Source organism: Mixophyes fleayi, chromosome 9, assembly GCF_038048845.1.
Source record: "Mixophyes fleayi isolate aMixFle1 chromosome 9, aMixFle1.hap1, whole genome shotgun sequence".
In the NCBI taxonomy this organism is placed as follows: Eukaryota; Metazoa; Chordata; class Amphibia; order Anura; family Limnodynastidae; genus Mixophyes; species Mixophyes fleayi.
Window position 1 is genome coordinate 16,384,196 of NC_134410.1, and position 24,859 is coordinate 16,409,054.

General features: G+C 41.3%; 1 protein-coding gene across 1 annotated transcript in view; it reads right to left on the reverse strand.

Annotated features, from left to right (window-relative positions):
• Positions 1-6,112: 6,112 nt before the first annotated feature.
• The window catches only part of VWA7 (von Willebrand factor A domain containing 7), a 31,673-nt gene continuing 12,926 nt past the window's right edge, over positions 6,113-24,859 (reverse strand). Inside the window, exons 3-17 of the mRNA XM_075186608.1 lie at positions 20,686-20,967; positions 20,234-20,330; positions 19,260-19,382; positions 18,353-18,548; positions 16,842-17,011; positions 16,644-16,756; positions 16,429-16,545; positions 15,094-15,282; positions 14,857-14,989; positions 14,606-14,734; positions 11,776-11,868; positions 10,172-10,431; positions 8,605-8,735; positions 8,223-8,391; positions 6,113-7,517 (exon numbers count right to left, since the gene is read on the reverse strand). Coding sequence (XP_075042709.1) covers positions 7,032-7,517; positions 8,223-8,391; positions 8,605-8,735; positions 10,172-10,431; positions 11,776-11,868; positions 14,606-14,734; positions 14,857-14,989; positions 15,094-15,282; positions 16,429-16,545; positions 16,644-16,756; positions 16,842-17,011; positions 18,353-18,548; positions 19,260-19,382; positions 20,234-20,330; positions 20,686-20,967 — 2,688 coding nt within the window. The 3' untranslated portion in view covers positions 6,113-7,031. The remainder of the gene's footprint in view (positions 7,518-8,222; positions 8,392-8,604; positions 8,736-10,171; positions 10,432-11,775; positions 11,869-14,605; positions 14,735-14,856; positions 14,990-15,093; positions 15,283-16,428; positions 16,546-16,643; positions 16,757-16,841; positions 17,012-18,352; positions 18,549-19,259; positions 19,383-20,233; positions 20,331-20,685; positions 20,968-24,859) is intronic.

Here is a 24,859-nt window from a genome sequence, read left to right on the forward strand (position 1 = left end):
TACTTTCGGTCTTCTTTCCACAGCGAGCAGGAAAAGAGCAGTTACTTATTGTTCTTCAACAGTATCCATATTAGTAAAAAAAATTGTTGATGTGCGGTTGCAAATGAACATACACTGTACACGTGCTAACGAATGTAGGAAAAAAATGTGTTACCTTCGCTTTTTTATGAGGTTTGGGGTGGTTACTATTGAACATGCTCTGCCCCTTATTTAAGTTTCCTGGGGATATTGTTACATAGACCTCATAAGTCATTGCAGTGTGTACAAAATTCTAATCTTTGCTCATGACAATATGGCTGTGGCGGTCGGTCTTTCGTTAATCGTCTAAATCGTGACTAGTGTGTACGCATTAATCGTCCAAGCGATCGGACCTTCGGTCGAAGGTAAAGTCATTGTAGATAACACATTGGTCGGAAAATTCTCCAGTGTGTACCTAGCCTAAATGTTTTATTAAAGTGCCAATAAGAAAAAATAATTGTTGTTTATTAGAATCTCATAATTACTGTGCCTTGAATAGTATGTTTTATCCCTCTATTTAATTCTGGGGAAGCACAAACAAACATTCACTACTAATCAGGTGCAATGATTCATGTGCTAACCATACAATCACTGCTGATAAATTGCAGTACACACTATATTTTATAGGTTGACTTCAGATTAAAACCAACACTTTGGTAAAAAAAATTAACAAATATTCTTCCCATTCTGGTCAGTCCTAACATGATCAAATGCTATGCTGTTTTATCTGGGCTTAAGGATTACCTGCACACAGCTTTTAAAGGCAAGTCTTTCCCAAGCACTAGCAGCCATGGGAGACCTGGGACTCACCTGACACTAGTTGGAATTAATTAATGTAAAAGCTGTGTGCAGGTAAGCTTTAATCCCAGATAAATTAGCATAGTATTTGATCATATTAGGACTGACCAGATTGGGAAGACTTTGGCGTGAGTTGGTCAACTTAACATATATTGCAATATGTGGCACTAACATTCCCTGTTTTTAATATAGAAAAGTATTTAGTACAGCATTAATTATGTGTTTGGAGAGTGCAGAGTATCCCTGTTTTTTGTCTATACAATGTGGGCAACCCCCTCTTGCATCCCAGTCTGTACATGGTAAGTGCAGAGGATCTATGTCCGTTTTTGTTTATACAATGTAAGTATAATCTTGCACCCCATTCTTTACATTAATTCATTCCAACTTGTGTCCAGTGAGTCCCAGGTCTCCCATGGCTGCTAGTGCTTGGGAAAGACTTGCCTTTAAAAGCTGTGTGCAGGTAAGCCTTAAGCCCAGATTAAATAGCATAGCATTTGATCATGTTAGGACTGTCCAGAATGGGAAGACTTTGGCATGAATCGGTCAGCTTAACATATATTGCAATGTGTGGAACTAACAACTTGGATAAGCTTTCACTATTCTCTAGATTGTTTTTTGGCAGTTGACCACTCCCTCCAGGTGCTGCAGGCTTTATAAGATGGAAGTTCAGGAAAAGGTTCTAGATGAGACACCCTGAATATAAATTTGTATCACTAGCTTATGGACTCACCTACAGGAGATAACTTGACGCTGGCAGGTGAGCTTCACCCCAATGTAGCTATATTGTGCACAAAATTCTCTTTTATGCATATGCTGACACATAGCGATTTTTATATATTGTTTGTTTCTGAGCGCCAGACAACATATTTCTTTTATTTGCACTTGGTCTTATTTGTCCTTGGCTGCCATCACAAATGATTTTATACACTTGTACACATTTTATTAATTTAAAGAAGCGCACCTTTATCTCTTTCACTATTTTCTAACTTGGATAAGCAAGCCCAACATGCGTGACAGAACAGTATATGGGTTCCTATAACATAGGACACTCAGTCCGAAAGTGGCCTGGATCCCCACTTTCGAAGCACCTCGGATTAGATACCTTAGTATCGATAGCAGGTTTAGCATTAGGCTCCGTGTCAAGGATTGTCAAAACTGGCTTTTGATGTGGCATCAGTTTTGGCACGAATGCAGGTGCTTTGGCCATCTGCTGTAAAGCATCAAACCTCTCTACCACTGTGCCAAGTTCTTCATAAGACTGTGGGTCCAACTGCAGAACCCATCTTTGCCGACCTAGCCCCGGGTCTCCAAAACTTAAATATTTAATAATAAGAGTAGGCGAATTTAACTCTGGCTGCAGCCATTTTTTAAACAAAAAACAAAATTAGGAAAGCTCAGACACTTGTGCTCTGACCGCTCTTTCTTTGTGATAGCGCCACTCGTGATAACGCTGGGTTCTGCCTGGCCCCAAAACCTCAATGCAAGCCAATTCTCAGACTTTAAGCACGGATAACTGGAGGCCCAGCCCTCATTTGTGCTGAGAGGCTGGCGCCATATCGCCGGTCAGATATGGCGCCAGCCTCTCAGCCCAAACTTCAGCAGTCCAATTTGCCCTTTTTGCAACTATCTCAAAGGACACCAGATACCCTTCTATGTCATCAGCTGGTGACATTTAATGCAGAGCCGGGACAGTGGTACATTTCTGTCACACCTCACCTAACTCTTCCCGCAAGAGCCTGGTGTTTTCCTCCTGTGTCTCTGCAACTCGTAGCATCTGAGCCTTGCTGTGCAGTGGCCACATTCATGATGGCTCTGAAAACTTCCTCCTTGTTATTGTTTATCCAGGTTTAGAAGCAGAAACTTTCCTCCCTAAGCATTCGCACTTCTGAAACCCCTTGTGGCGCGATCACCCGTCTGGTGATGCACACACAAGCATCTTCTTGCTTGTACTTTGCTTTTATTGTCAGAATAGCAAACTAGCTCATAACACAAAGTTCCGCACAACTTCTTGTGACCCTAATGCTAAGATAACAGAGACCAACTCTCTAGTCATCATCATCATCATCATCATTTATTTATAGTCACCGGCCAACTTGCTCAACATGTGTCACGCTAAATAATGAACAACTCAGACCTATATACTTTACACTCCTTCCACAGCCCTAGCTTGATGGACACTCCCACCCGGTCTTTATATAGGAGTTTTCTTCAGGAGCTCTGCTTGATTAGTCTCACTGCAGACACACCCTGTCAGCTCCTGTTAGCTGTGGAAAAAGATAACTCGAAACCACTTCAAAATATGTAAGTTAAATCACACTCTATACTATTATTTTGTCACACATATGTCCTCCACCTGTATGTCTTTAAACTAGGTGCACTGCTGTACAAATGTATATCTCTGTCTGCAGCCTTGCCCTGCAGAGTATCAGCTAAATACCTAACTCCTCTCCGTTTGTCACAATATCTATTTTTTGGGGTGTGCTGTTCACAGTCAAACAGCACCCTGTTTTTTTGTCCAGTAAATAGTTCAGATGTCACTGAACGTTTTGCCTTGTTTTCAGATCCGAATTTGGCGCAAGACCTCCAAGTTCAGACCTGTCGGATTTTCCAAATCCGATCTGCTCATATCTAGTTATAACTACACTGGATTGCTGCTAAGATCTAGCCGGTATTCAGAACTATGCAAATGTAGTGTATGGAGTTTTTAAAAAATACACTGACCACTGGCCACTGGCCACTTGGATATATTAGAAACAGCAGCCACAGAACTGTTTACTTCTGAGCTCATGTGCATAATACAAAATATGACAGTTGGACGCATGATATAAATACATTTCTTAGAATACTCATTCTCCTGACGTCTATTTCAACGGAACTATAAAGTAATCCACATATACTACACTGTTCCCTTCTTAGACAAGAAATACAATATCATGAGCACCAATTGAATTAATAGACACAAATATCTCACTATATGAATACTTTAAGACTATAAATTGAATCTTTTAGAAGGTCTCCATTGCTTTATAGCATAATGGTTATGAAATCCCTGGGGCAGAGAACTCTGTAAGTTCTATTTTATTCATAGATTCCTAGTAGAGACTTTCTCATGCATAGTTGAAGGTGTCCATTCTTGTTGGGCAGCTGGTCTAGCTACTGAAGTCTCTGGAGTTACATCTTGTTAAATAGACGTTTCTGTGGCAGCAACTTAAGGTTGTAAAACTAACATTATATTTGACTCTTGAATTGATCCAATAACATTTGAGGGAATGTAGTTGAAATGGCAACAATGAAAATGTCGACATTCAGAAGGCTGACACCATACTGTTGACAATTAGAATGTCGACATGTTCATTATGTCACCATTGTTAAAATGTCAACATTGTGATTGCCGACAGGTTGCAATGTTGACATTTACAATATCGATAGAAAGCATTAAATTTAAAGCGAAGGACTCCTGGCACATAAAGAGGTCATTACGGCCGATACTCAATCCCATTCCCTGCATTCAGCCAATGACCTTCGCCTCTCCTCCACTGTGATCATCTCATCCTTCTCCAGAATCCTTTATTTCTCCCGGGCTGCTCCCCTCCACGGGAACGACCTCCCTCGCTCCATCCAACTGTCCCTAATTTGTGCACCTTCAAACGGGCATTTAAAACTCATCTGTTCCTCAAAGCCTACCAGTCATCCAACACTCCATGCTTGATCTCCTCACCTCTCTTCCCGTCCCACTACTCGCTCCTCTTGCAATTAATCCCCTCTGACTCCTTTTTGTGCCTCCTGTCTGTTTGCCCTCCTTTTAGGATGTAAGCTCTTACAAGCAGGGCCCTCTTCCCTCCTGTCTCTCTACCTATTATTTTCCTCCAACTCCACTGTGCAAGCTATGTTTGGAGCTATTGAAGTACTGGTATTTTGTTTACTGTTCTGTACTGTTTAAATCTGTATGGTCCACTGTCTGTTTTTTGTACGGTACTGCGGAAATCTTGTGGCACCCTACAAATAAAGATTATCAATAAATAATAATACTCATATTTATAGCATGGAGATTTCCCATGAACACGGCGCTGAGGTCGTGGGAAATACCTATGTGTAAATAGTACTAGCAGCTGTAATTATCTCATTACACGGCCGGAGATCTTCATGTGAAGTGCTAGTTAATGTCGTTCTAAATGGGTTTTTATTTTGCCACGCCAGAATCCCGTGGATTATTTTGGGTTTGAAAGCAAGAAAACCTTGGATCTATTTTCTTTTATTTTCTGGACATGGTGGTTTATTTATTTGCAAGCAGGAAAACCTGGGATCTATTTTCTTATTACAGATGAAGACCCTGGATGTTGGTGAGTGCTACAGTTTTTTTTATTTATCTCAAATAAAGTTTTTAAAACAGGTGGTGTGTACTTATTTACATTTTGTCTTTGTGCACTACAGGTCCCAGCGGGCCCTGGGTGCCAGGGCATGCTGGCACTTATGGTTGCCCAAGTGCCAGCATACCCTGGAAGCCAAGGGGATGCTGTTGCGTGTAGTCTGGTTTTGCTGGGACCTGTAGCGCACAAGGGACAAAATAGATTTTTACTATCAAATAATTATTTTTACCCCACTCCCACCGCCCCAGGTGTGCGGGAAGAGCCCTAGTGCTATCAGCTGGTTAAACCTGGGGGGCAGTGCCAGATTTACATATGGGCTGAGCAGGCCTCATATTCTAGGGGAACCTTTGGCTTTCTGCAAAAAAATAAATAAATGTGGAAGTTGCTTGTTGTACATAAATGTAATTACATACCAGTCCTAACTGTACTTTGCCTACACTTGCCCTTCCCCGTTTTGCCTCTCCAGATATAATGATTCATACCATGCACCATGTCTATTTATGAACTTAATCATACATTTTTTTAGTGTGTTGGAGCAGTATAGAAATGCTTATCTTACACGGAAAAACAGACGTACATCCAAATCTACATGAGCCGTATTATGTTCAAGTTACATAATAAATAATATACAGCAAGTATGATTTAAGCATGTTTTAAGCTCGACTCCAATTATTATTTGTGGGACAATCACAATTGCCCCTTGCAAAGGGGCTGTGGCCACAGCTGTACGGGGCCGTAGCAATAGCTGGAATAACTTTGTTGAGGTATTGGACACAATTTGATCCTTCATTATGTTTTCCTTGTGTCATGTCCGCCAGCATAGATAGTATTTACAAAGCACATACTGACGACCCTCCCAATTTGCTAACCTCGGTCTCCTGCATTGTGTTATTGTAACTTGTATCACTTTAATAAACACTGCACAGCAATTTGCTTTCAGAACTCATCTATTTACTTTTGATACTTCTGTAATTTCGGCAAAATCATGCTTTGTACATATGTATCAACAGAGATTCATCATTTTACAAAACGTATTCTACTACAATTTGGGCTGGGAAGTGTTGGATTGCTTTTTATGGTTTAGACGAAATTCGGACCAAAGGCGATCACAAAAACCACGTCTCGGCTGCTCCCCAAACTATTTACACATTCTGAACTTAAATAAGAATAAATTAACATTAATCACACATTGCACATGAAATCATGTATCTGAGTCTTCTCTACGTACTTCCTGTGGATGTTTATCTACAATAATGGACATTCAGAGGTAGAACTACCATCGGTTTAGCAGGTTTCGTGCACCAGAGCCTATGGAGATGATATGGCCTGCTGCATAGCAGATGCAGAGGGTCGGGGGCCCCGGTTCCCTCCTCCCTGCACTGGGGCCCACAGTTCGATAGTTCCGTCTCTGTGGACATTCTATCCATGTGGATACTGCGGATATGTTCTAAGGGAAAACTCGGGACCCTCCGCATTATTCATGTTTGTTACATATATGTTGTCTAGCGCCTGCTGGCCGCATTCGACGTATAAAACTTGGCCAACATATAAAACGTGGCCAACATAATTATGTAGAACGGCATGTGCTTCTATAATTTCCTACAATGGACAATCTTGGTGTATGTTAGGGAATTTAGACTGTAAGCTCCAACAGGGCAGGGACTGATGTGATTGAGGAGTTCTCTGTACAGCGCTGCGGAATTAGTGGCGCTATATAAATAGCTGATGATGATCTTCTCCTTCTCCGACCATTTGTGCTTTCTATCTCATACTGTAGACTTTCTCGCCCAGAGTCAAGGACTCTCTGCCATAGGGCAAAGCACCGGGCATTTGAGAATGATGAACAATTTACAAAAGGTCATTGGTTCTTCTGCCGCTGTGATAGTCTGTATCACTAGCATCCCGATTGGATGTACCCTTGCCTTTATAGAGGAAGTAGAGCACCCCTGCTAGACTTATTAAAAGTGCGAGTATGACAAAAGAGGTGATTACCACTACCGGCAATAACCAGTGGTTCCGTGGTTCCATCTGCATGGCAGTATTCGGGGCATATAATGAGCAATGCCAAGTTGCATCCCTGTAATTCAGCAGCAGAAGCTCAGCTTGGGGGGTACAGCAGGTTGACGTGAATTCGACCCGTTCATATTCTCCATCTGGTCCATGTGAGGTGGAACCGGAACCATTGAGAACCTGCGCTGATCTTATCCCTTCCAAGTCTGACACCAGGAGGAGGGCGCTCCAGGGGTGATCTTGGCATAGAGCGGGCGGCACAGACTCAGGGCAAGAGCCAGAATAAGAGGGAAGAGGGCACACAGGAGTAGACGTGGAAGGCGCCTGAGAAACGGGGAGAAAAACATTAAAGAACAGGTGATAAAAGAGATGCTATGTTATATTAACATTAGAATATTCTTATAGTTATAAGGTGTGAATGCTCACCATTTGCTATATCTAATTCATAAAATATTCCAGATGGGCAACGGGTACACTCATGCATTTTATACAAATATTGTCCATATAACAAAAATATAAATTCCAAAATACATAATCTTATATAAAGTATACATACACACTGCTCTAATATGGATTGACAATAAGACAATAAGACAATAAGAGTCTGAGTGGGTGTATTAAGTAAACAATTAAGTAAACACTAGAAGAATGGTTTGATTCAATATCGCCATCTATTGGCCACAATTGGCACTGCAGCACTTTTACTCTTATTTTCAATAAACAATATTTATAAGTTAGGGGGAATCCACAAACTTGCAATTTCACTTAAAATCTTCTGTGTGTATAACAAAGTAAAATAGAAAATAAATTAATATAGAAAATGTAGTGATATAAGTATACATCAGGCAATGTTAGCAATGACGGTTTAGGCACATCTTATGTTAATAAACAGTTAACTAAATGCTACTTAAAGTAAATAAATAATTTTATAATAGAGTACAGATATTTATAATGAAACGCTCGAGCACAGAGCTTAGAGCTGCAATGATATAATAATATGACTACTCTCAAAGAGTAGACAATACATACCTCACTTTTCTCAGCAACCACTAGTGAGAGGTAGGTGGAGCATTGTGGTGAATTGCTGTTACAATCTTCTGCCTTTGCCAGAACTGTGACTATCATATTGTGCTTTGCGTTACCAGGAACCCCGATCTCCATCTTCTTCTCTTGTGTCTCTCTGGGGCCCATCTGTTTCCTGCATGGGGAGAGCACAGGAGGATTCTGGGTAGCAAGAGACCAGAGGGCAAAGGATGAACAGACACAAGGTGCAGCAGAAACTTTTAGGGTGGTGACAAAGGGAAGACCAAGAGGAAGGTGGTGTGAAAGTTGGACATTGGTTACAGGAGAGGACAGAGGGGTCTGCCAGTTTAGGTAAAAGGTACCCATTTTGGTGGTTCGCCCTGCTCACCTGAATGTGGTGGATCCCTTGCTCATGTCATTATTCATGGTGACTGAATAGCAATGAGACCCTCCAAAGTTAGTGATTTTCAATGAAATCGGATGCAAGCTCCCAGGTGTCAGAGGGGAATCACTAGAGATCTGCAAGACATTAATGTAACATCACACCTGAACTTATCAGTGGGAAAAAAGGGACAACTATGGTTTTAAAATAGGGATAAATATATATGAAACTGTAAATGTTAATGCCTCTATTTTAGTTTTATAATAATGTGGTCTATGTGTACCCTTCCCCCTCTTTTCCTCACTTACCAATTGTGCCCTTCTGCAACTTTTACTAACTAATTTGCTTCACCTTTGTTGCCCCCTCCTGTGTGCTTCGGTTATGTATATATTTTATCAGTAGACCACAAAAAAGTGCTCCCAGGAAAACAATTCCCCTTCAGAGTTGTCCACAATGTGACCCCTACCTTGCCATATAATGTTATATATACAGCGGGTGAAATAAGTATTGAACACATCAACATTTTTCTCGGTAAATATATATTTAATGGGGCTATTGTAATGAAATTTACACTAAATGTCAGCAACAACCCTTTTAATACATACATGCAAAGAAATCAAACCATAGATGTCCATAATGTAAGTTTTGTGTAATAATGTGAAATGACACAGGGAAAAGTATTGAACAATCTTCCTGATATTTATTTAATACTTTGTATAAAAGCCTTTGTAGGTAATGACAGCTCCAAGATGCCTCATGTATGTAGAAACTAGTCACATGCATTGCTCAGGTGTGATTTTGCCCCTTTCTTCAACGCAAATAGTCTTCAAATCTTGAAGGTTCCCTGGGCTTCTTCTATGAACTCTGATGCTGACATTTGGTGTAAATTTCATTATAATAGCCACATTAAATGTTTCTTCAATGGACATTTATCAGTACTTTCCTTATAAGGAACAGTCTTATACAGTATAAAGAAAGACTAGGATGTACTAAATAAATAACTAGAATCTGATTGGTTGCTATAGGTAACATCTCCACTTTTTCAAACCCTCAGTTTAGTAAATCTAGCCCAATACATCCTTTGCATCCGGACATCCTCTGAAACGCAGTACACTTCAGTGCAGGGGCGGATCTAGACTTTATGTTTAGGGGGGGCGATTTTGCATAATCATGCCCCTCCTTTGCTCTGATTGGCTGGCCTGCGTTAACCCCGCCTTCCGCCCGCGATTGGCCCCGCCCCCTCCCGTTGTGGACGCCGGCTGGGACCACTCTGATTGGGCTGGGACCTAGCTTTTTGCTGCTAGGGGGGGCGAATGCCCCGATCGCCCCCCCCTGGATCCGCCACTGCTTCAGTGTCTGTTTGTGTTGGTTTTATGTAAGTGTATTATTCTCTGTTTACACGATTAGAGGTTTTATGTTTTTGGTTTGAAGGATCAAATTCAGAATGTCGCTACTTTGCTGACTGCTTAATTTAATATTAAGTCTAGACGTGTAAAAATCAGCAGGATTATAGTAAACACAAGTTACCATTAGTACAAGACGTAGAGCGGTCATAAGAGGACACTAAGCTCACCTCCAACATGCATTCAGCTGCTTTCAGGTGCTGGGGGGCTTCACGTTTCAGTTCTAGCCCCTTTTCATCCTGACCTCTTACACCAACACTGAATCCCCCGATGGGGATATGCCCGACCTGTGCCACTAGGAGCCCCGTCTGATTGGCTTTTTCTAGTTCCACTGTTAGTATCTCCCCACTGACGGAGGTCAAGCTGACATGGCTTAGGTTGGCAGATTCTGGGAGGCCGATGACATCCACCACTAGAATTGCAGAGACGCCTGGGAACAACAAAGGGGAAGGATGTACCCGACACCCTGCAATAACGTCTCCACCTGCTCTCTAATGTTATAGACAGAGCTTATTTTGATGCCACCATTTGATGCCCTGGTCGTTACAGACATCTCTTTCCTAACTAGTCCAGCCCCAATGACTGCATAGAAATTGCACACAAAAAAACTTTACGTTTTGCATCCAGAAACTCTGTTCCAATATCCACAAACAAGCACTGGATTCCTGAACATCGTATTTATTTTCCAGAATACCTTTGCTGCACCTAGTGACTACTGTAACTGCATCAGTCATAGTAATCTATTTTTAAAAGTGTTTAAGCTGCGTTCACCAACCGGTGAATGCAGCACAGGTCAATGTACTACTTACTAACTCAGGTGAGTATGTATCCTGAAAGTAAAAAAAGCTAGTAGCAGTCAAAATCATAGTTCTAGATATAATTGCAAACGCATATTTAATAAAGCTCAGCAGATTAGGCAGCCTTGGACCCAGGGAAATCTGGTAAACTAGATCAGGTGAATAAACTCCCTGTACTGTAATTTTAGGACGAAACAGGTGGGATGTAGAACTTTGGAGATTGAAATAGTTTCTATTGGGGAGCCCCATAATCTCTGAGATTTAGTCCCAAATTAAATGTTCTAGATAACAATATAGTAAATAGCATCTGAAAATATTAAGGGACGAATTTAATTAGCCATAAGGTTCCGTAGTAACCTTGCGGTTATGTTTTTGCACGCTTTACCGGCATTTATGGTAATGAAAACCATGCTTATTTTTGGTCACCCATCTAGGAGGAGCGAGAAAAAATAAGAGAAGATCATTGCCTACAATATCACGCTGTAACCTAGCCGTTACTATGGAACCTCGCAGCTAATTGAATCAGCCCCAAGATGTACTAAATAACTTTTAATTATTAAATATATTACGTTCTATGTACTAATTCTGTGATCCATAACTGACATACATAGGGCCATAGTACTCTGTATCTTGCAACCTGCGTTATATGTAATAACCACCAGCTCTGCTCCAAAACAGAGGACTGCCAGAGGCTGGGTAGGATTTTGGTGCACTGAGGAGGGGAGAGAGCAACGCACCTGCCATACGGTAATGCATGCGCACCCTAGCTCAGCCCAGTCTCCTCCTCCGGGGCAAGCAACCACCCAGAGCAGCCCGAGAGGAGACAAATATATAGAAAAGAGGGCAAATGTTCTGCTCTCTCCTCCAAATTTGCTAAGGTACAAATACAATATTGAAAAAAAAAATCCATGATTGTTCCAAGCGATAGAGGGCAAATATTCATATGATATTAAAGGGGCGAGTGTTCAGTTACCTACCAGCCACCGGTTGGCTGTTCAGTTGGTAGAGTCCAGGATGTGATCCATTTACAGGTGTCCCAAAATAATACAAGAAATCAACAGAGCTGCGACCTGAAAGACAAAGAGGGAGAAAGTCAACTGGGAAGGGGAGACGGGACGGCGAATGGGATTGTGTAGGGGAAGAACGATAATAGAACAGATAAAGAGAGAGTTCCATGACTTTAACCCCTTCATGTCCAGGGGCATTTTATATGTCCAAGACCAGGCCACATTTCACAGTTTGTGTTCGTTCATCTGAGAAGTAATGTGTAACTGCTTTGTGCACCCTACTAAATTTGGTGGGTGGGGCTTTCATTTGGTAACGGAATAAAATAAATATAGTTTTACCTTATGTGCACTACACAGGGCAAAATAGGTAAATATAGCAAAATATATATAGAATTTTCCTTGATTCTTCCCACACCGTTAGGGAAAAAGTTACCACAAAGATCGGCTGGCTCTCCCGAGAATCGGGATACAAAATATGTGCGTTATAGGGAATAAAAATGAAGGTGAATTTATTTTCTTATTTAACAGCGTCCTGGTGGTCACGTATATCCGAGACCTCCGCTGAACGACTGTCAGGAGTAGATTTATTATAAATGGTCTTAAAGTGAGATAACTCCCTTTATTCGTGCAAAGTAAACCCAAATCAAATATAGTTCTGATCCTATTTGTAAACAATTGCTATCTATACTGTCTAGTAGAATAGACCCAATCACACACCCATCTGCTTTCCGTTGTACTATGTTCAAAGATATATAGTTCTAAGATATTAACAAAATGATCTGGGGAAGTCAGTGCGGCCAGCCCACCATGGAAGGCCGGAGATGCAGGTGTGATAGCACCTATATACTAATATATATATATATATATATATATATATATATATATATATATATATTATAGTTGTACATTTAACCCCTACATTAAAATCTCCACATAGGTAATTTTCCCTTAAGTAAAGTCTATTCAAAGCCTACAGCACCAAAATTTCCATCCACCCTCCGTTCAACCTGGAGAGACTCAGGTAATTGGTTGATAATCAACCCGGAATGAATGTTATACAGCTCAGCCAGAACGCTAATCATCATCATCATTATCATCAACAGTTATTTATATAGCACCAGCAAATTCCATAGCGCTTTACAATTGAGGACAAACACAGTAATAAAACAATACTGGGTAATACAGACAGAGAGGTAAGTAGGCCCTGCTCGCAGGCTTACAATCTATGGAGCTAATCAGAGCCACAGGTCCCATGTCAGTGCTATACTCCGGCGAGAAGCACCGACACGGATTAAGGTTCAGATGGGGGATGAACAGAGTTAAAAATAAAATAATGGTTTGAGTACTTTTTTTGTGTGTCATGACGTCATGTTCTAACCAATTACTTGATTTTGCGTAAAGGCAGAAACCCTCTTTCACGCTATGATACAGAGGGGGAGAAACCATTCACCAAACAATGGCAGACAATCAGATATTGGCTTTTATTTGCCTAACGTTCACTACACCAATGAAAGCTCTCTTAACTGCATTGGTCTACAGCACATCTGAGCTACCTCAGTCGATGTTTAATAAGCGTGCCAGGTTATAGTCATTATTCTGCACTAAAGGCAGTTTATTAAGTAAAAGTTAACTGGAAAGAATGAAAATATAATGTAATCTCAACACAGTAATGATCTGGTTGACCTAGGTTGCATTTAAAAACAACTTATTCCCAAATAAAGTGGATTAGATGACACACTTGCCCAAATAGTGGTTGATGGTAATGCTACATAGTAGCACGAAACGCGTCAGGGGTGTTTATTTCAGCTGGATGGTTATTTTGTTTTCGATTGTGGTTTCTACTCAAGTCCCATTTAAAGAAGGTATTGATCCACATTCTACAACATCCGTGGACTCTGCTGCATTACAGCCATGTAATTACGGGTTGGAATGAATCATCATATCCGTCTATAAACCTCAGTTTGGTTTTAACAACAAGTGATTCACTGCCGACACGGCAAGTTGTTTATACTTCAGAGACGGACAACCTGACGGATCATCTATGTGTGGTTTGATTTAACTTCCCTCCGGAGGGCGAATATCGGGTCGGTACCGGTAAGAGACTGTTTATTGCATGACACGTGTAGCTAACTTCTTGTTGGATCGGGATTGTTTTTTGTATTGCACTTAGGAGAATGAAAGGAGAGGATCCCTTATACAGACATTTCATTCGGGAACTGGTAATCCCTCTCTCCAAGTGGCATTACCTTCAACCACTATTTGGGCGAGTGTGTCATCTAATTATTTGGGAATAAGTTGTTTTTAAATGCAACCTAGATCATTATTGAGTTGAGATTACATTATATTTTCATTCTTTCCAGCTGACTTTTCCTCCGTTTATTGTGACTGATTTGGTTTTATTTATTTTCACATGTTTCTTTTGTTGTTATAAAATATATATTTTTATTGGAACCAATATTTTATTCTTTGTTATTACAATTGAGGATTGTTAACCCCTGTATTTCTGTCATATGGTTATATTAATTTCAATTTGGTCAATTGTCCACAGTGCTATCGGATTTCTTTGTTTTGTGTTTAGTAGTGTTTAGGGTTTTAGCAATAGACCCCTGATGTGCTGCAGTGGAGTTGACTTACTTTACATGTGATTATTTATCATACTATTTTATGTCTTTTACCATCTATTTCTTTTCATTGCTAGTGCCAGTCTTTTCCTTCGGGAATATTTTGTTAGTTGATAAAGTAAGCCTTTTTGTTTTCTTACATTTTATTTTTCCAGAATCATAATGTGTATTTTTCTTACCTTGTATACGCACGCTGTGGGGTCCATCACTTTCCACATAAATGCTCCAGTTACCAGCCTGCAGAGGATCTGACAGGAAGACCCTGGTAAACCTGCCATAGGTTTGATGGTGGCCATTTTGTTTACGACCTAGTTGAAGAAAAAACACCAGAGTGTAGTACCGCTGAGTGACATTCAGTGAATACCTGTGTCCTAATGTGACAGTCAAATTCCCCATTCAAGTGTTGTAAAGCTAAACATAGCTCCCTCACCTGTAGGGTCTTGTATATGGAATCTCTTGATGTCACCATTTATGTATAAAATGACATTGTGCAAAAAAGTGTCCACCAGGAAAACGTACGAAGCTACATCACCCTCTGACCTCTGTTCGTGTAAGAGCGTGACCTGCAAGAGTGAGTGGAGAGACACGACTGTAGTTACCTATATCAATTATGACCTCTCGCGCAGAGAGATTAAGCCATACTTGGTGCATGAAGACCTGTACTCACCACATCAAAGTGAGCTGAATCTGCAATCACCTCTGACACCTTAGCGATATCCTGGTTATCAGTGAAGAGGATCTGACCCCCTGAAGAAGACGCAAGGTCAGTATAGAGGTCAAATCTGTCTGGATGTAACAATGCCCTCTTGCTCCTCACTGCAGTCCGAGAAGGATCTTCCGTTATTAGGAAAGACACCTGAAGAGACAATAAAAATGTTCTAACTTTATTTTCTTCACTTTGAAGCAGAGATGCTCACTGACCCCCGTGTTTTGGATCTGGATTAACTTCATATTTTGGTTTTGATTTTGGATCACTTTTTTTTTTGTCTAAAATCACTATTTTTTTTTTTTTTATAAAATCACACAATTTGGCTCTTTCTTTGTTCCTACATTATTATTAACCTCAATAACATTAATTTCCAGTAATTTTCAGTCAATTTTTGCCAAGTGACAAGAACACTGCTACCCCTCCTGTTTCTGTATGAGCAATGGCACTGAGCAATGTCACTGGAGAATGAAGAGTGACAAGAACACTGCTACCCCTGTTTCTGCGTGACAATGGCACTGAGCAATGTCACTGGAGACTGGAGAGTGACAAGAACACAACCCCTGTTTCTGCAGGACAATGGCGCTGGATCTCCTGGGGAGGGAGGTACTTATGGAATCCAAAACCCGCGAGATCCGACAATGCAACAATGACGTTTTGCCTCGATTCAGATTCAAGGATGCGTGAAAGTACCAGCTCTCAAGCCTACTCAGATCCCCTAAGTTCAGGTGGGTTCGGTTTTCAGAAAACCGAGCCCGAGCATCTCTACTTTGAAGTACCTTTCCAATTTCAGCTGTCTCCTTCAAACGCTCTTTCCACTACATTCTTCTGTCTTTCCACTACTTTTGCCGTTGGAGGTATTATTTGCTCACCCAGGGCCTGATTAAGGGTTCAGGCTTTCACCCCAGGCTAATATGCGGTAGGTAGAAACAAACTTTTGCTTAATTTAATATCTGGCTTTCCTTACCCCCACAAATGTTTATGTTGTGTGATTTTGAAACTCAGCTCCACTTGGCTTTTCGACAGTGTGATTGTCGGTCACAATGCCGACATCAAAAGAGCAATGCCGGCGGTTCCGGCCACAAGCACCAAACAGTTATAAAATGATTTTTTTAAAAAACAGATAAAGTCTATACATTGTGAATGTCGACAACTATTCTATTATATTTTAAAATTAACTTCACTTTGTACCTCTCACTGTCACAATTTTGTACCACCAAAAGGGACCACCAGGGATAATATGCTCTAGGCTGCAGCCTCGTAAGCCTATTGGATGATCAAGCACTGTAAGCTCACCTTAATCTTCTTCTCCTGGATTAAAGCCTCAACAGAGTTCCTGAGATGAATGTCCTTGGAAGAAGCATCAGTGAAGACGAAAATTTCAGAGAGTGGAGGTGTGTTGATCAGAGCAAGCTGAGAAGACAGGAAAGAATGGTCATCACACCAATGAAAACCTAAGAGGGAGACAGATGGAGGCATAGAGAGATAGAGCGGAGAAGAAACATACAGACCTGGAGAGCTGACAGACACATCTCTGGTTCATCTCCCCCTCCAAGAGCATATAGACTGTCCATAATTTCTAAGAACTCCACAGAGTCACTTGTCTTATACACAGGACCAAAGTCTAAACACAACAAATAGGGTATGTTGACTTGTTGTACAAAACATCATACTGTAACTTGGTAGAATGGATAGGTGGATGGACATACTTGGGTCATTGAAGGGCACCAAGATGTAGTAGTCCGGTTGCAACAGGGTTTTTCGTTGACGTTCGATTATGTGACGGGACTGCAGGCGAGCTGACGTGATCTCCTCTCCCATACTGCCTGTGGTGTCCAGGACAATGCTTAGAGCTGGGTAGGCAGATACTCCAAGGAGTCTGAGAGAGCAAGAAGAAGAGTTGGCGGCAGAACAAGGAAACGTACACGATGGGCAAATAAAGGGTGCGGATGAAAGATCTGAGAAACCCTTACTTCATTCAACATGTATATATCTACATATTCTTCATCTTCATCTATTTATATAGCGCCACTACATCACCAATATAAAAGTTACCTATATATGAGAGCGTACTAGGATCTAAGTATTGAAGTAAAACCTACGGAAGTCAACTTCAAAAGCACAAGGAGGAAATGGACAGTAAATAATTGCAGGATCCGAGATATCTTACAAACTACAGAAATTCTGGAAATCAGGGGTCAAAGTAAATCTAGGTGAAGAGCAATTACTAGGGGTATATTTACTAAACTGCAGTTTGAAAAAGTGGAGATGTTGCCTATAGCAACCAATCAGATTCTAGCTGTCATATTGTAGAATGTACTAAATAAATGATAACTGCCAGGGTTTGAAGTTTTCGTACCTACCTAATTATTGCTTCTTCTACGGGGGGACGATGAAACCTTTAGTATGACATCTCTTAGTAGTGATATACCTTGTAATAGAGGCCTCAGCTCTGTTCAACAATAAATGGTGTATCTGGGGAAGTGCTCAGAACATAGTGACTTGAGGTAGTGGTCATGTACTAGCGTCTCTATGTCATCTGGGACTCCTTCAATTCTCAAGTTATGTTGTTTGTTGTTCCTGGAATTGTAGGCCCAAAACAGACCCTTGTTGTTAAGAAGCCATTTCATCCATCCTTCTTTTTAGGTGATAAGTGAGATTTTAGAGTGTGTATTGCTTTTTGTACTTGATCTGCAGTTGGAGTTTCTTTAAGTTCCTTTAAGGAAACCTTTTGGATAACTGGAGTGGGATCATCTGCTACAGATTCTGATTCCATTGCATTATAGGGTGAGTCTACTTTTTCAGGTCTCGTATCAATAAAGGTATTTTTTTTTTTGCAGGAAAACTCTGAGAGTTCCCTTGCAGTTTTTCTTGTTTTTAGGCATTGTGTTCTTGGGGATAGCTAAATGGTTTGTTACAGTCTGGTTTAGATTTCTGGCCTACGTACTATAGGGATCACAGGTTATTTCGTGCTCCATATTTTTCTAGTAGGGGCTTCACTAAATTGGGTAAAGATAAAATGTTACAGTCTTTTTATTCTAGGTATTGTGCTGACCTCTTTTTATTTATATCATATCTGCAACAAGTGAGAGACACAGCACCCATTGAATCAATGAACAATTAGATTAGAATAGACAATTGGTTTCAGATTATTTTTCTGAACATGAGGCTTCTGGACAAGGCCAGCTACCTCTCACCTAATCATACCTTCTCCTCTCACCTCAGCATATCTGCATCCGTCACCTCCATCCTCAGCTCGCTCAGAAATTTAATGGAAGCCCTTAGTGCCAACTGGGCGGCTTTGTCATGCAGGAAATGGTGGGGGGAAAACATAGCAGTGGCGGTGTCCTTGTTGATCCCTCCTCGGGCACTGAGTAGTCTACTGTCGTCAAAGGGTCCACCGTGACTGCACTTCCCTAATGTGGAAGAAACAAAGGGTGGACTCTATACACGTTGATGCCTAACCTTACAATAACACAGATAACACAATTATCATGGTGTGAGACAGTACATGTGCAGAATTTATATAACATAATTGCCTATTCACCCGGAATGTCTGGGAGTCTACTGAATTTCAGGGAGTCTTCCGGGACTCCCGCGAGAGTAGGCCACCCTCCCGGATCCTGGTTCTCTTTCTTGTCAAGTGGGCAGGGAGGGACTTGAGGACGTGATGTACATCACCAGACCGCACCGCCACTGCGGAAGGACCCAGCTCACACCATCGTACATCAATGGACAGGGCCTTATCATGTGAATTGCATCATTATGCACCCACCCCACGATGATGCAACGCGTGTCACTGCAAAGCAGGGGCAAGATGATGTGAAACGCATCTTCACAGCCCCCACACTGTCCCCTTGGACCTCCACTGGCATTGGCAGTGGCTGACTTGTAAGTGTTATAGTAGTGAATGGGGAGGGGGCTGAGGGCTCAGACTACCATCTTTTCAAAATCAATTTATAGATGATGGTTGAACCCTACAGTACACAAAATGGATAGGTTAGAAACAACATTTAGTGGACATGTCACCAGGAGGCACAATAATATTTCATGTACTTATTATATAGTGCCCTGGGCTATAATCTCTCCATACATCACAGCACTAAGTAGTGATGTAAAGTACATACCTTGAGGCTTCTCAGGTGTCTCCCCATAGTATCCTGAAGTCAGGAGATGTTTCTTTTTAATGACTGCGGCAATGTTGTTCTGACAAGAGACATCAGTGCAATCTGTGCAGGTCTGATCGGAGACTGAGAGAGAAAAGACAAACAGGGGGAACGGTTACAAGTTTGGAGCCTATTAGCAGTGGGAGTGAGAGGGAAGGACACACATGGGGTGGGGGCAATGGAAGAGGAGAACCAGAACAGGATAATGACATGTCCTTAAGAACTGCAGCTGTAGTGACAGGTCGGAGTAAATCTACCTTTATTCTCAAAATATACGAGTAATAGGTATATAGTTCAAACAATGCATTTTTATCTAATTATCTTTAGATTGTTGATGGAATAATTAAGATGATCTGAAATTCTGAATGTTATAGGTGTATATATCTTGTTGGAAGTAAAGTTTGAAGAATGAGAACATGTTTTGTGATAACTAAGAGCTAAATACAGATATTCTTGGTGTGATATATGAGTAAAAAGATAAATAGTGAGTAATACGAGAAATCAGAGTAGGGATATTCATGAGTCTTAGCAGAGGCAGAGATAAATGAAGATGGATGTCTGAACGTTGTTTCATACAGAAGTGTGACAGGAGTCTCACACGTACTGTTGGTGGATCCAGCTCCTTCCACTTTCTAAGACTCAGTCTGTGGCTTCCCTCCATTCTCCTCATCATATCATGACATTGCCCCTGCCACATGCAGCCCCGTGTTCTCTAACATAATCCCATGAATGGACAGGTCCCAGCCTCCCACATGATCGGAACACTCATCTTCTGCTGCTCTGAACATTCCGATGATCTGATTGGCTGATAAACACGATACACATGGACAAGCAGGAAAGGAAGACTGAATTCCACAAGGTGGTCAGACCCAAGTCAAACACAGCTTAAGAAGTGAGAAAACCAGGAAAATGGAATGTAGGGAAGTCCATCATACCTCCAGCAATGGAGGAGATGTCTCTCCCAGGGGTAGCGAGGTCAGGATGAACGTCTGTGTGTCCCAGCTCTACCCAGTTAGTATGACTGTAAAAATCCTGAAAAAAATGGGACAGAGGAAGTGGGAACTGTCACATAGATATCACATGATGAATAAAGATGAACAATCAAAAGCAAATATGGTTATGGAGATGATTCAGATTTTACATAACTCTGTGATGCACTACTTTCATCTTATAGGTATAATATGTATAATATTCATATAATGTACTCATGTCTATTCACACATATGAGTTATGTCCTACAATAGTTGTTAAGCCTTTTTATCCAGCAGACAGAAGATCAGACAATAACAGCCTCTGTATTGACACCTATTGGCCATTTTTGGGGGCTATTTTTATTTTGTTTTTGCCTAAATACCATTTCTTGCTGTGCACAAAGCCTGTACATTACCTGCAGTGAGTGCAGTATCTGTCCCAGCGTCTCTCGTGCTCCTTCATACTCTTTGGCCCTCAGGTTCCTCACCAGATCCTCTCGGGCACGTAGCAGGAGGCTGTTCCCCAGCCTCACTCTCTCAGAGTCAAAGTGACGTATGGGGTCATTGCGGGTCCCGTTAAGAAAGTCCATGTTGGCGTTAGCACTGACGATTTGCCGCATGGAGGCTCGGAACTGACGCAAGGACACTTCACCTCCATAATAAGCCTCCAATATTTCATCTGCTATCAGTGTCCTGCCCTATCAGACCAAGAAGTAAATACACCAATAAAAACACAATCTTCCCTCTAGTAAAATGTGCAAACACAGAAAAAGCATATTGTGTATACTGTAAACAGTGTAATCAATGATTGTATATGCATTGTACGCTATACTTTTTTATTGATTTTTGTGTGTGTTATTTAATAAATATCAATTATTATTGCATTGCTTGGGATTAGGAAGAAATGGCCAAGTACATGGGAATAATTTCCTAGAATGACTTTCAACTAAGACGTGCTGATGAAATACATCCATTTGTTGGTAGTTTACTGATGTATAGGATGTCCTTGTACAGGGGCATAATTCTTCGGGCCTCAAAGGTCTTCGGAGGTGTGTATCTGCTCACTACTTCAGAGGTCCCTTGGAGGTCTCTGCTCTTGCTTTGGGCTTTCAGGTCCATCACAGCGGTACTGAAAGCCCAAATGGGTCTCCAAGGAATATGCATCAGCTCCTCCGCATATTGAGAAGAATCGAGTGGGGGGAACCACCAGATTTGATGAGCAATCAATGCTGGGCCCCATAGCAGCTGTATAGCCTGCAACGGCAGGAGTTACTCCTCTGTCCTTGTATCCAAGTCCCTACATTATGGGATTGTCTAGCTCCAGCCGGGCTCCTCCTAGTTTAAGTGTTATATAGTTCAAGTCCAATACCGGTGGAAGTTCCACAGTGTTGCTCACAGGTTGGATATAGTATTCTATAGCAGTGTTACTCTCTGATAGAGAAATAGAGCTTGTGTCATCTGCAGAAAGAGGGAATACCCCACTCTTACCTAGTCTAACAGGGAAGTTTACTGACAAAGTGCATGGTAGTTACTGCCTTGTATTAGGATAATGATCATTGTGATCTCAATGTATAATAGCTGGTATCTAGTATCTAGATATAGAAGGCAACATTTATAGGCCTCAGAACGGTACCAGGGATACACTGGCTTTATGCATGAAATGCTCTGCTGAATGCAGGAATATGTACAATGGAACGTGGTAACGCTCTGCAGACTACAGAGAGACGACAAATATAATAGTCTGCAAACTATTAGCGTAAAAGCTACAAAAGATTCTCAGCAATGGGGGAAACGCTCCAATTTTATGTTATATGCACAGTGGCCTAGTGGTTAGCACTTCTGCCTCACAGCACTGGGGTCATGAGTTCAATTCCCGACCATGGCCTTATCTGTGAGGAGTTTGTATGTTCTCCCCGTGTTTGTGTGGATTTCCTCTGGGTGCTCTGGTTTCCTCCCACACTCCAAAAACATACTGGTAGGTTAATTGGCTGCTATCAAAATTGACCCTAGTCTCTCTGCATGTGTGTGTGTGTATGTGTGTGTGTGTGTGTTAGGGAATTTAGACTGTAAGCTTCAATGGGGCAGGGACTGATGTGAATGAGTTCTCTGTACAATGCTGCAGAAATAGTGGCGCTATATAAATAACTGATGATGATGATATATAAAAGTTTATATGTAGAAACAGTCAGCTATAATAAATACCAAAATGTTCGCTTGTTATTGTCGCTGATTTGTAATTATAAGTAAATGCATCAGGTCAATGCAATGGCTGCCACCCACTGTGTGAGTCTGTTTTAATAATAAAATCCATAATATATGTGCGGTCTTGGTAAGAAGATTACAATGTTACTATAAGTAATATTAGACTGATCCTAGAACCAGAGGGATGGACTGGGCATAGTACAGCACCTTGGACAGCAGCACTTCTAGCAATACAGGGCTTTATCTGGCTTCTGACAAGGGCTGGGAATCCTCTGGTGAGTCAGCACACACCAGGCCGCTCTCAGAATAAAACAATAGGAGACTCCTGAACCAGAACATGACATCATTGGCCGTCCCAGCAGGGGGTCATTAATAAATGAAAGAACATAACATGACCATGCCGTCATTATTTCTCTATGCACCTGCTCCCTTACTCATCTCCCGTCCTCCTTCTCTTCCTGGCAACTCTTTTGTTAACATCAATAGGACGAACGACAGAACTGGACACAATTCTCTAAAATTTAAGGAACTGACAAATCTAGGGGCAAGTTGGACACTTTAAGGAGACCGGGATGACGTCTTCCCAATCCGAGTAATACAAATTACCTAAACAAATGTAGTCACCAGCAAGAATTTCCAGGCATCATTAGCATCTGGCATTTTTCTAGCCCAATAAAAGTTATATTCAACATAATAATAATAATAATACATATAAAGCACAATGTAATAAATAAAGGATAATATTCATTAAAAAGTATACCGGCAGGCCAGTCAAATCACTATGAGATTGAATACATAGTGTACATAGGCAATATAGCTAAAGCACAGTAATACACAGTGCAGAAAGTGAGGTGCAAGATATTTACATCATCATAATGCAGAAAACGTAATACAGTCATGCAATAATGCTGCTCACTGCAATGGAATCTTGTTTTCGCACTACTACACAAGTTAGACACTACTCTGCTCTGTACTCTCATCAGCAGTTGTAGACTGCAGCCCTTCTGCGAATGCTGCCCGCAGGCTCTGGACCCCACAGACATCAAGTTACAAAGAGGATGTTGCGCTGTGTGTTGGCCTTTTGCACTTTGTAAATAAGGCCTGATATAATTTCATAGAGCATTTTTTTTATAAATGATTATTATATTTATGATAGATGTTAGTTTGGAGATGGAGCCAGGGTTCTCTCTAAGATCAGCAATCTGGATAGATGAGGTCTTTAACTCTTTCACTGACAGCAATATTTTTGTACTGAACACATATTTAGACCATAAATTCACTAGGAACTAGTTCCTACTGAACTTATAGGCTAGAATGTAATGAACACGTCCAGGCCACAATATAGCTGCCCCCCCTGTGTGCATCTCACCCTTATAGGAATAGTGGTTAGGGCGATGGGGATTTAATCGGTAAAAAAACATTATTATTAAATATCCCCCTCAAGGCACCCCCCCCCCCCTCGCCTCTTTAGACTTTTTTTTCCAGCCCATCACATCAACATATCTCATCCCTCCCACTATTTCCAACATAGGGCTTCTCTGGGTGAAGCTCCGGCAAGATGCTAACTTTTAACTGCTCCCTGAGTCAGCCCTGCGATGAGGCGATGGTGTTATATGGTATATGTACAGTCACTACTACAGATACAAACCAATGTGACACCAAGTCGCTTGTGTGCAATCTCTGCGGTCTGTTCTCTAGACCAGCAAACAGTACCGAAGACGCAGAATTATGTGGCGCAAAGTAAGACATTTAGTATATCACTACTGCAGATGCAGAATTATGTGATTAAAGATAAGAGACATAGGGGCATATTTAACAAATAATGATAGTGCACTATCGTGCACTTACCGTAAAATACACGTCCCTCTGTGTGTTCCGCATATTTAACAACGGTGCATCGCAGCAGATATGGTGGATATCTGCTGCTTTGCATTCCTTTTCATTTTCGGGAGCAGTCACCATTCTACAGTATGGTGACTGCTCCCGGCCGCAATCTAACAAGTTCTGAAAAAAATAATAATTCAGAAACTTGTCATGATAATGTACGCCAGCTGAAGCTGGTGTACATTATCATAAATGAAAAATTTCAGTGCTGTCAGCTCTGACCGAAGAGCAGAGCTGGACAGCGCATGTGTGGAGGGATCACGTGATCCCTCCCTGTCACTCACCGCTCGCTCTTTGCAACTACAGAGCGGAGATGTTTGTGCGCATGTGCAGTTGTTCGACCTACACATATACAATTGATGTATGAAGAGGAGCGAAGAAGACCTGGAGGAGATCCGGAGACAGCGCATTTCCTAAGAGACGGGGTAAGTATGGGTTTTTTATCACTGAAACAGCAGTTTATCGGAACTGCTGTTTCTGTGTTGCGTTTTTCATAAATTTGAG